Below are 12,818 nucleotides of genomic sequence, written 5' to 3' on the forward strand. Positions count from 1 at the left end.
GTTGTTTGGGGAGGTGTTTATCCTACTTGGTATTTTCTGAGCACTGCGGATCTGTGGTTTGGTGTCTGGCATTATTTTGGGAAAATTCTCAGTCATTACTTCTCTTCCTTTCTTCCTAGTATGTGTATAATATACCTTTTGTAGTTGTCCCATAGTTCGTAGATATTGTTTTCAGTATTTTTTTCTCTTTGCTTTTCAATTTTAGAAATTTCTATTAACATATCCTCAAGTTCAGAGATTCTTTCATTAACTGTGTCTAATCTACTAATGACACCATCAAAGGTATCTTCATTTATAGTTTTGATCCCTAGCATTTCTTTTTTATTTTTTCTTAGATTTTTCCATCTCTCTGCTTACATTGTCCATCTATTTTTGCGTGTTGTCTATTTTTTCATTAGAGCCCTTAGCATATTAACCATGGTTATTTTTAAATCCTGGTCTGAGAATTTCAACATTCCTGCCATATCTGACTGTGGTTCTGATGCTTGCTATGTGTCTTTATAGTGCTTTTTGCCTTTTAGTATGTCTTGTGATTTCTTTGTGAAAGCTGGACATGATGTGTTGGGTAAAAGGCACTGTGGTTACTATGCCTCTAGTAATATGATGGTGAGGTATAGGGAAGGAAAAGTATCCTATGTCCTAGTTAGCCTATGACACTGGGCACTGGTCTGTGCGCTTCACAACTGATTCTCAGTTTTTTTTCCCTCTTAGGTGGGACAAGATGGTTACAGAGGGTTAGAGTCAAGTATTTCCATCCCCGACATGAAAGGCTAGAGGAGGCTGGTGTTGGGCATTTTGCTTTCCTCTGGTCAGTTAAGCTGTGATAAAATCTCATTAAGGTAGGCTTTGGTAAAATATTTTTTCCTGCAGGCAGGTCTTGTTAAGAAAAATGAAATGCTCTGGCATATTTCAAAATGGCTACTTTCCCTGCTGGAAACATGAGGGCATTTTTCTCAGATCTTCATTGTGAGAACCTGGTATAACTCCTGGAAATAAAACACAAAAGTATGGGAATAGCACCTGACTGGATCTCACTTGCAGTTCCTAACTCTCAGACTTATAACACATCTCTCTCAAAAATCTAATAACTAAAGCAGAAACTTGGAACTTAACTTGGAAAGTTAAAGCAACTACCATAGAGCTCTCAGGTCAAAAATAAAATCAATATGAAAAATGCAGATTAATGGGGTGCCAGGGTGGCTCAGTCAGTTGGGTGTCTGCCTCAGCTCAGGTCATGATCCCGGGGTCCTGGGATTGAGCCTCACATTGGGCTCCTGGCTCAGCAAGGAGTCTGCTTCTCCCTCTCCCTCTGACTCTTCCTCCTGCTCATGCTCTTGATCTCTATCTCTCAAATAAATAAGTTTTTTAAAATGCAGATTACCTAGAAACTAGGTAAAGCAGTATTCACTAGAAATTTTATAGTCTTAATTTCATGTATTAGAAAATATGATTAAAAATAAACAGGGGCGCCTGGGTGGCTCAGTGGGTTAAGCCGCTGCCTTCGGCTCAGGTCATGATCTCAGGGTCCTGGGATCGAGCCCCGCATCGGGCTCTCTGCTCAGCAGGGAGCCTGCTTCCTCCTCTCTCTCTGCCTGCCTCTCTGCCTGCTTTGTGATCTCTCTCTGTCAAATAAATAAATAAAAAATCTTAAAAAAAATAAAAATAAAAATAAACAAACTGGGGTGCCTGAGTGGCTCAGTCGGTTAAGTGGCTGCCTTTGGCTCAGGTCATGATCCCAGAGTCCTGGGATTGAGCCCCTCATCGTGCTCCCTGCTCAGTGGAGTGCCTGTTTCTCCCTCTCCCTCTGCCTTCTGGTCTGCCTACTTGTGCTCTCTATTTCTCTATCAAATAAATAAATAAAAATTGTTTAAATAAATAAATGAACCAAGAATATATTAAAGGAAAGTCAAAACTAAAGAAATCAGATTTCACTTACAAAGAAAATAAAAATTAAACACTGAAAAAATAAAATTAAATTTAAAAAAATTAAACAGAAGACCAAAAAAAAGCAAATAAATGACCTGAAAAGACCAACATAAAAGACTAAGGTTTAGCAAATTTAATCAAGGATAAAAGATTGAGAACATATATTAAGAAGTTTAGAAACAAGTACAGGGACAAAATTACAGATATGGAAGAAATTAAATATTATGAGACAATAACTAGCACATGTAATATGTGTCAACAAAATTAAGCATCTTGATGGATTAATTTTGTAAGAAACATATGAATTACCAAATTGGATGCAAGAGGATACAATACAGAAAGCCTGTAGTCTCATAATCACAGAAAGAAATGAAGAATTTTCATCTACGTCGTATCTGATTTCCCTTTGTTCTTAATTAACAGAAGATCTAGTTGGAATGGCAACATATCTGGCTAAAAATAGTTTCCTAGACCCACTTAGCAGCCAGAAATGGTCATGTGACCCAGTCCTTACCAACGAAATACAAAAATAGAAATGAGATGTAAGGAAAAGACTGTTGGGGATTTCTAGGAAGGATTTTTGTTTCCCTGTTACAGGCACCCTCCCTTCTTCCCTGTTCCCTTCCTTCATCCAGACTGGACCAAGATCAAAGCTTGGAGGTCATCAGTTATTTGCTGACCTTGAGGCAACAAGCAGAGAAGGACCAACTCAATGCCATAAAGAGATGGGGGAATGGAAAGGCAAGGGTGGGCCCTCAGGACATTGCTGAGCTGCTTGCTGCACCAGCCTTGGAATGCAGCCTTGGAATGCCCTTCCCTTTGTGAGACTCAAACCTCTATGTGGATAAGACGGTGTTGGTCAACTTCCAGTTATTTGCAGCTGAACAAAAAGAATTTTCCATTCTCAGGTGATGTGAATATCTAGTTAAAAACAAAGAAGACTAAAGCAGTCCATTGAAAGCTGCATATGCTCAACAACATGGCTAAGATGTACCACAGACACCAAAAACTGTCCTACGTACCAGTGAGTCCATTTAGAAAATGTAGTACTAAAGTGTACTTTTTACAGAGTGACAACAAAAACTACAACATATCTAAGAATTGATGTAAGAAATCTTCAAAGTTGGAGGCACCCAGGTGGCTCAGCAGTTAAAGTGGCTTCAGCGCAGGTCGTGATCCTCCATCTGACTCACTCTCTCTGTCTTAAATAAATACATACAGTCTTAAAAAAAAAGAAAAAAGAAAAGAAGAAACGTTTTTTAAGAAGAGAAATCTTCAAAGCCCATATGAAGAAAACTAAAATTTTTATTTCAGGACATAAAAGAAAATGTTAGGAAACAGGTACAGAGAGCCCTTACTTTTCATAGTTCGAACATGCACAAGTTCCAGTAACCACAATTCAGTTAAATAACACTAGTTTCCCAACATTTGCTACATGGTATTATAACCGAACAGTTGGGTAAAGTACAAACTTCACCGTTAGCATTACAGTCCACAAATCACTACATAAAAAACAGATGAATATCATGATCAGTGACCAATCATATCACTTCTTTCAAAGTCTGTTAGTGGTTGATCGCTGAATACTTGTTATTTTTTTTTTAAGATTTTTGTTTTATTTATTTGACAGGCAGAGATCACAAGTAGGCAGAGAGGCAGGCAGAGAGAGAGAGGAGGAGGAAGCAGGCTCTCTGCTGAGCAGAGAGCCCGATGCGGGGCTCAATCCCAGGACCCTGGGATCATGACCTGAGCCAAAGGCAGAGGCTTTAACCCACTGAGCCACCCAGGCGCCCCTGTATACTTGTTATTCTTATGCACAGACAGCGAAGTGTGTAGTTACACTGATTCTTTATCTCCCAGTGGTAAACCCATGACATTTTATAAAAAGTGATCACTGGAAGAAGGAAATTGGCCAATAAAGATGAAACTGCAATACATAAATGAAAAGCGATAATACTGAAAGTCAAATTCAAACTGAACATAAATGGAGTTATAGAAAAAATAGTGGCAACTCACTAAGATATAGAAAAGAGCCTAGTTCTGTATTATGAGTTAAATGATGAGAAAAAAGCCAACCACTGTTCAAGCCACTCTTAATAAGTCTCTTAGAAATAAAATACTTTCTCAATGTTTCTAGTGTTTTAAATTACAGTGCACTAAATATTAGTTTTACTGTTTTATTTCCCTATATATCCATAGCCAACAGTGAAAGAGTTTTTAAGGTTTTGACCAAAATTTTTGAAGATCACAAAACAATCATAATTTTCCCCATTGATTATTAGATCACTTTGCACGGTTTTAGTTTGCGTGGCCATTTTTACAGTCCTGCAGTGCTATGCAAAGGGAAGAATGCCTGCAGCATGTTCCTGGATGGGAAAACTCAATGTTGTAAAGATGTTAATTCTTTCCAAGTCACTCTATAAATTTAATATAAAACCAACCAATATCCCAACAAGATTTTTTTCTGAAAATTAACACATAAAAATTCAACTAAAATAATTAACTAGCAAAGAAAACATTTATTTGTTATTTACAGAGAAAGAGCATGTGCACTCTCAAGTGGTGGGGAGGGGCAGAGGGAGAGAGAGCAATTTAAGCAGGCTCTACACCCAGTGCAGCGCCCAATCTCATGACCCTGAGATCATGACCTGAGCTGAAATCATGAGTCAGCTGCTCAACCGACTGAGTCACCCAGGCGCTCCACAAAGAAAATATTTCAAAGGAGTAATGATGGGGGCACCTGCATGTCTCAGTCAGTTCACCAGCTCTTGATTTCAACTCAGGTCATGATCTTAGAGTCCTGGGATGGAGCCTTGCTTTGGGCTCTGCACTCAGCAGGGAATCTGCTTTGGGATTCTGTCTCTCCCTCTGCCCTTCACCCTGCTTCTCTAAAATAAAGAAATAAATCTTTTTTTAAAAAAGATTAATGATAGCAGAATAACTGTTGAAATATATTAACTGTTGATACTATACAATCAAAATAATTAACTGTTGCATTGCTAGAAGAGCTGAAAAAAAGTCTAGCAGTGAGCTCAAAGATATGAGAACATATATATGATAAAAGTATTTCAAACATGTATGAAAAGGATAAACTGACAAATGGTATTGGGACATTATCTGTCAATGGGGTAAAAATAATAAATCTCAAAGGGATTAAACATACACATTCTAAAAATACTAGAAGAAAATATGAGGAAATACTTTTTATATAATATAAACAAAACTAAATAAGACATAAAATCCAAAAATACTTTTTAAATTACCAAATTCAATATATGAAAATTTTTAAAAACCTGTTTAAAAAAGCACCATTAAAGAATAAAATATTAATGATAGAAAAGAAACACTATTTACTACATGGAAATCAAAAATTATTTGCTACATGAATAATAAAAATTGATATTAAAATATTTTTATGTATTAGACTGCAAAAAATATATAAAATAATATCCAATGCTTAGAGTACAAAGAAACTGATATTGTGATATGTCATTGGAAATATCAACTGGTAAAGCCTTTTGGGGGTTCAGTTTGGCAGTATACATAAACATTTTCAATGCAGAGACAGCTGGGTAGCTCAGTTGTTAAGTGTCTGCCTTCAACTCTGGTCATGATCCCGGGGGCCTAGGATAGAGTCCTGCATGGGGCTCCCTGTCAGCAGAGAGCCTGCTTCTCCCTCTGCCTGCTACTCCCACTGCTTCCCATGCTTGTGCCCTCTCTCCCTGACAAATAAATAAAATCTTAAAAAAAAAAAAATGGGGCACCTGTGTGGCTCAATGGGTTACGCCTCTGCCTTCAGCTCAGGTCATGATCTCAGGGTCCTGGGATCGAGCTCCACATCAGGCTCTCTGCTTAGCAGGAAGCCTGCTTCCCCCTCTCTCTCTGCCTGCTGCTCTGCCTACTTATCAAATAATAAATAAAATCTTTTAAAAAAATTTAATGCATACACCTTATGACCCAATTAATTCTATTTGTAGGGCTCTAAAAGCAAAGACATATAGACAAGGATGATGTATTTATAATGGAAAAAAATCTGGAAACACAAATGAGTACCAAATATATAAATAATTTGACAAAATATGGTATATCTATACTATGGAATATTTTAAACCATTAAAGCAAATGAAGGAGATCACACATGTTCATATTTAACAATATATATAGCTAAATAAAAGGCAGTTTACAAAACAGTGTGTCAAGTATGCCTCTAGTCACATAAGTTTATACACATATATAAGTGTATGTTGGTATGCAAGTATGTACATGTACAGCAGAAGTCTGAAGAGATACAAGCCTTATAAAACATTCTGTTTTATATCCATTCTGTTCTGGGATACAGAATGGATATAGGAAAGAGGGGAAGTAGAGTGTGAAGGATGACTTCCACGTTTTTTCAATATACTTATTTAAAACATTTTTACATGAGCATTTACTTGACATGAACAATTATTACAATAACAAAAAAATAGTAAAATTTTGAGAGGTTAGGACTTTTTTACGTTTTAATAATGTATCTTTTTGCTATTTGGGTTTTTTTGTTCTTGGCTCATGTCATTTAATTTTAAGGAAGGTTTTAACTCAGATGTTGGCTATCATTTAACAAGCTCTGTAAGGAGTTTCAAATATTCACAAAGGATTCAGCATCTAAACTGTGATCTCTAATATCATTTCCCTAATATCATTCCCATTCCCCTGAATATATTTTCCCTGAATGAGGTCTCCTTAGAAAAATGACTGGCTCCAGGGCTAAGGCAAGAAATATGCACAATGAACCTGGAACATCTTACCCTATCAGAAAACAAAGTTATCAAAACCTTCTAGGAACGTGTACACGAGGAGCCGTCGTGAATAAAACCTCGCTGGCCACACAGGGGACAATTTGTACATCAGTTAGGATAATAACTGCAACAGTCCAAAACAAAATGTGCTTAAATTCAAGAGTTCATGATACTAAAACCAATCAACAAGCCTACTGACTGTCTTTGGAGCATGCTTGGGAACCAATTCTTTGCCTTTTGGGGTCTCAGGATAACCAAATAATTAATGATAGAAACTTTTCCTTTATAGAAGGATTCCAGCTAACGAATGATAGGATTAGATGTTCATTTTACAACCTTATTGAATCAGTGGGTCCAGGAGATGACCGTCAGTGGCTGCTGTTATCACAGAAAGAAACAGTCAATCTGTACTTGGTTTAAGTGCCCACAGTTGCCTTCTGATGGCAAGTACTTCCTCCAATAAATTGAGGGTTTATAGAAACACAGGCGACAGAACAACATGTTAAACAGTAACACGAGATGCAGCTAGCAAAATGCACACTCTGGGACACACTCTGGGATAGGTGACCGGCTTTCTTCAACCAAAATGAAGGAAAAAGAAGATGCAAGTGGTTGTACCCAAAAGTATCAAAAGAAACACAGAAGAGCTGTTATCATCTAATTTGAATGTATAGTCCTTACTTGGATCCCAATTCAAATAAGCAACCATAAAATGATAATAGTGGTGATAATGACTTATAAAATAAAAGGAAAAATCCAAAAACTAGTACTTGGATTTGATGAATTAGGGAGTTGTTCAGTTGTCTTAAGGTATGATAATGGTATTGTGTGTGTTTTCAGTCATTAACGTTTGGAGATGCAGACAAAAATATTTGTAAATTAAGTGAAACACATCCAGGAACTTATGTGGGGATATAGAAATTATACCTCAATTAAAACAATAACTAAAAATGAGGGGAAGTGTGTAGGGATGTAGATGAAATAATACTGATCATGCACTGATAATTAAGAAGCTGGCTGGTAAATCAGGTTCATTATACTATTCTCTTTACTTTGGTTAATGTTTGAAAACTATCATAACAGACAAAAAAGCTCTAGGAGTACAGTTAAACTACATACTGATCTGATGTGCCCCACAGCACTGGGTACGTAGCATGTCTTAAATGAATACTTGTAAGTTCATTAAAAGATTGCCGCAAGATTGGGGGGGTGGGGTTATTATGGACATTTGGGAGGGTATGTGCTATGATGAGTGCGGGGAAGTGTGTAAACCTGGCGATTCACAGACCTGTACCCCTGGGGAAAAAAAATATATGTTTATAAAAGATAAAATTTAAAAAAAAAAAAAGATTGCCACAAGACTTTTCAGTTATTGAAAGTAACACACGCAGTTGCCAAACATATTTTATTATTCCACTGAAGTTCTTCATTAGAACAAAAATGATCACAAAGTTATTCCAAAGAATAGGTCCAGTTTATATGATTAAAAAATATTTGCAATCATAATCCTTTTTATGAAATGTGGCATTATCATCAAAATGTAGATAGTCATTAAGAATTTATCAAATAGATCATTCTATGTCGAATTCAATGACAGAGTATTCCTTAATTTATTTACCCTAAACTAAGATGAGCAGCTAACTCTGAGGTCTTCAGCCCAAGAAGGAGTGGGGGAGGCGTAGCCTGCTTTCTCAGCGGCAGAATGCTTCTGGAAAGGATGCTGAAGAACATGCTGGAGAAGACGGACCTGGCAAACAACAGAAGCACACAGATACAGATTTCTTCCTCAGAACCCTTACCAGTTTTCTAAATTCTCAGAATGACAAGGCTAAACTTATATTTCTTTAAAAATGTTTAATCATTTTATGTTTTATTAAGATTTCAGCTATAGCTGTTACTTAAAATTCCTATCATCCCACAGAAGTTCCTTGAAGTACTAGTTTTGTGCTAAAACAGGACAGCAAAACATACCCTGTCACAAACACTACATATATATGTCCCAATAACTTTGAAGTTCTTTTACAGCATAAAGAGAATTATAATTTTCTAAAATATTTACAAAAATAGGGGTGCCTGGGTGGCTTAGTGGAGTTAAGGCACCTGGGTAGCTCAGTTGTTAAGTGTCTGCCTTCCGCTCAGGTCATGATCCCAAGGTTCTGGGATAGAGCCCGCATTAAACTCTCTGCTCAGCAGGGAGCCTGCTTCCCTTCCTCTCTGCCTGCCTCTCTGCCTACTTGTGATCTCTGTCAAATAAATAAATAAAATCTTTAAAAAAAAAATAAATAAAATATTTACAAAAACAAAAGAATGTCAGTGGTTTGCAGCCTTTCCAAATCAAGGGCATGGATTCCAACTCATGCTGCTTCCTCATTTGTAATTTGAGCCTTGGTAATAGACTGAGGCATCAAAGAACACATCTCTTTCAACAATAATTCTAGGATCAAAATGCATATTTTTATCCAGTTATAAAATAAATAAGTCATGGGAATGTAATATATAGCATGGTGACTAGAGTTAATAATACTGTAGAGCCTATTTGAAAGTTCCTAGAAAGTAGATCTTAACTCATCAAAGTAAGTCAAGCAGAGAGAGTAAATTATCATATGGTTTCACTTACTTGTGGAGCATAAGGAATAACACGGAGGACATTGGGAGATGGAGAGGAGAAGTAAGTGGGGGTAAATCGGAGGGGGAGACAAACCATGAGAGACTATGGACTCTGAGAAACAAACTGAGGGTTTTGGAGGGGAGGGGTAGCGGGTTGGCTGAGCCTGGTGGTGGGTATTAAGGAGGGCACGTATTGCATGGAGCACTGGGTGTGGTGTATCAACAATGAATTTTGGAACACTGGGGGAGAAAAAAAGAACTCATCACAAGAAAAAAAATTTTGTAACCGTCTATAGTGATGTTAACTAGAATTACTGTGGTCATAGTTTCACGATATATACAAATATTGAATCATCATGTCATACACATGAAAGTAATATAATGTTACATGTCAACTATACCTCAAGTAAAATATGCTTTTTGGTGGTTTTGTCATTTCCTTGGGTATTGACAAAGGAACGCTTGGTTCTGACAGAAAAAGGTTCATGATTATCTATACTAAGAAAGTACCAAGAGATCAAATAGAGGGTATTACTGTATTACTAATATTTTAAATAGGAAGACTCATCATAATCAATACGGTCCCTCTTAATTTCCCTAGGTGCTTAGAGTCTCTCTTAATTTCCCTAGGTGCTTTCTATACATCTCCTTTTATTGAAGTTACTTTTATACCTATCTAATCTCACTTGCTATAACTAAAAATCTCTCTGAATGCATTTTTATATACTTCTTCATAGCACCTCACATAGATTCTCAAGAAATGTTTGATACAGGCAGGTAAATACAAGTTATGTGTGTAAAGGGTTCCCTGTATAAAGATTTAAAAAAATCTTTTTCCTTCCCTGCATGAGAATTAAACCCTTGATTAACTTCCTAGATCTGCTCCCCTAGTCACTTGATAAGGCAGTGTGACAACCGCATAGATCACCATATAGCATTGCTTAGGACGGACAAGCAGCTTCTGCATGGGAGGTCTGTAGATACCTGCCAGAATGCTTCAGGCTTTGTTTAGTGTGGTGACTTGTACAAGGCAGATCTCTTGTGGGGACACTGGAAACGATGCCTATGGAGCTGTGACAAGAGATACGAGTGTCTATGGAACAGGAAGGTTTTAAGCCAGGGCTGCCCGTGCATCTTCCCAGGGTGGGCCTTGTCTCTGCACACCTGAGCCTCGCTGCTGCGCAGAGCTGCTGGCCTGGGTCACCCCAGGCCTCCGGCAAATGGGGAGCCTGATGCTGCCCCGCTGGTCAGCCTGTCTGTCCTCCGTGAGTTGGGTGGGGCCGAGAGCAGCCTGTGTTAGTCTTGTGAATCTGAATGTTCACTTGAACCAATAAAGACCTCTCTCCACCCACGGTGGGCAGTGCACCCTTGCTCAGATATAATTTGGGGGAAGGGAAGAAAACAAGGAACAAAAGATAGGGAAGGAAGGAGAAAGAAGCCAAGGGACAGCTAATGAAACAATGTTTCCTCTTCTCAGCTTAGGCTGACTTAACGATAAACACGAGCTCTCTCCCTTCTCTTTCTCTTTAATACCATAGAAAGATTACATTTTAAAATGTTCTGTTTTCTAAAGTAAAAACCTAGATTTGTCAGGCTAATGAAACTACTAAAATAAAAAGTTAATGCAAGTCCCAAATTAGAAATAAGGAAAACAAGGGGCCCCCCGGGTGGCTCAGTCGGTTATGTCCAACTCTTGGTTTCCTCTCAGGTCTTGATCTCAGGGTCATGAGATCAAGCCCTACATCTGACTCCATGCTCAGTGGGGAGTCTGCTTGAGATTCTCTCTCTCTCCCTCTGCCCCTTCCCCCACTCACACATGCTCTCTTGCACTCTCTCTAGAATAAATACATCTTTAAAAAATAAAAAAGCAAAAATAGTTTCTCTGATTTCTCATCAGTTTCTCTGATGCCAACGCTGATCACTTGGTTGTGACCACATACATGCTGTGGTGGGAATGATTCTGAGGTGGGACCAGTGTCAGAAAGAGAGCCATGAGCATCGATAACATCTACTCCAGTGCAGGACAGTGACAGCATGAGTTCCAAGGCCAGTCCTCTTCTAAAACATGTATTATGTGCACTGCATTTTCAATAATTGATTATGACGTACTTGAAGCGTACAAGAAGGTATGCAGAACAATACACGAACCCCCGTGTACCCTCCAGCCAGCTTCAGAAATCAGATACTTCCAATAGCATTAGAGCCCAGAGTGAGTCTCCTTCCCTAACTCAGATTTCTTCCTCACCTCGAAGTAACCACTGTCCGAAGATGATGTTTATCATCTTTATTCATGTTGTTACTTTTATTATCTATGCATGCCTCCCTATGTGGCGTATAGTTTTGCATGTTTCACACTGTATTTAAGGGGTGCCTGTCATATGCCTTTGCCACTTGCTTGTCTTGCCGAACATTGTATGTGGGATTCATCCAGGCAGATTCATGTAGATTTCGTTCATCCCATCTTCACTGCTGTCAGGATTAGTGGACCCACGTGGCTCGTGCCATGGACACCTGCTAGAAGCAAAAAGCTAATTCCCTCTGGAGAGATGCACCCTTAAATCAGGCTTCACTGGGGCACCTGGGTGGCTCATTTGGTTAAGCATCTGCCTTCGGCTCAGGTCATGATCCCAAGGTCTCAGGATCAAGCCCCACATCAGGCTCCCTGCTCAGTGGGGAGCCCACGTCTCCCTTTGCCCCATATCCCACTCATGCCCTCTCTCTCAAATAAATGAATAAAGTCTTTTAAAAAATCAGGCTTCACTGGATCTCAGAGATTGAAATCCAGAAGTCCAAAACATAACCAATAAACAGCAGAATCAGACCCTCAGAAATTTGAATACAGATACAGGATAAACTGAATCTCTAAAATTTTAAATCCATTAAAAAATAAATTAGAAAATATGAGAAAAGAAGATTCACTGAAAAGCAAAAAAAGGGAGACCAGGCAGCAAGAATTCTGGGAAGTTGGTACTGGCAATGGTCTAGTTTAGCATGTCTACAAACAACATAAGTGTGCGTAAAATACAATACATTTAAATTACTAAAAATAAAGCCAGAAGACTCAAACATCTTACCTCTGAAAAATCATTCCTTTCTGCTTTTCTCACTGCGGACTCTGCCATCCAGTTCTTCAGTACATATCTAGGATTAACAGCTTCAGGGGGAAAAGTATGTTTTGAAACAATAAATTACTATGTCCACACAGGCCATATGAAATTATCCCCCAAATTAGATAAGCTTTAAGAACGGCGCTGGAAGGTACAAATGAGAAGAAATGATTGGTATCGGTCCATTTTTATTGTTTGTAACAATGTACGCTGCTATGGTATAGAAAACACTTTTTGGAGCATTACGAGCAATACTGGGTTTGGTTTTTCTCTTCAGTGTTTCATTACTTTGGTTTCTTCACCATGTTCAGTTCCCTAAGCACTTCCTAAAGCATGAAGAAAGTAGTCCAGGCATCTGAATTAGGCCCTTTTGCCTAGGTGGAGGTTGGGGAAGACAAGG

At 38.3% G+C, this 12,818-nt stretch overlaps 1 protein-coding gene across 6 annotated transcripts in view; it reads right to left on the minus strand.

Annotated features, from left to right (window-relative positions):
- Positions 1 to 406: 406 nt before the first annotated feature.
- Positions 407 to 12,818, minus strand: part of LOC116861967 (protein adenylyltransferase SelO-like) — a 43,713-nt gene continuing 31,301 nt past the window's right edge. For 2 of the 6 annotated variants that reach the window (XM_032848931.1, XM_032848929.1), the window contains 2 exons: positions 12,386 to 12,465; positions 8,096 to 8,451 (listed from right to left, as the gene is read on the minus strand). In XM_032848931.1, the coding sequence (XP_032704822.1) occupies positions 8,329 to 8,451; positions 12,386 to 12,465 (203 nt within the window). In that variant the 3' untranslated portion in view covers positions 8,096 to 8,328. Of the gene's footprint in view, positions 987 to 1,131; positions 1,142 to 8,095; positions 8,452 to 10,295; positions 10,383 to 11,188; positions 11,823 to 12,336; positions 12,466 to 12,818 lie in introns of those variants that run through there. The other 4 variants (XM_032848932.1, XM_032848934.1, XM_032848933.1 and 1 more) reach the window with 4 other exon arrangements.

This window comes from Lontra canadensis, unplaced genomic scaffold (genome assembly GCF_010015895.1).
Source record: "Lontra canadensis isolate GAN:19392208 unplaced genomic scaffold, GSC_riverotter_1.0 scaffold215, whole genome shotgun sequence".
NCBI lineage: Eukaryota > Metazoa > Chordata > Mammalia > Carnivora > Mustelidae > Lontra > Lontra canadensis.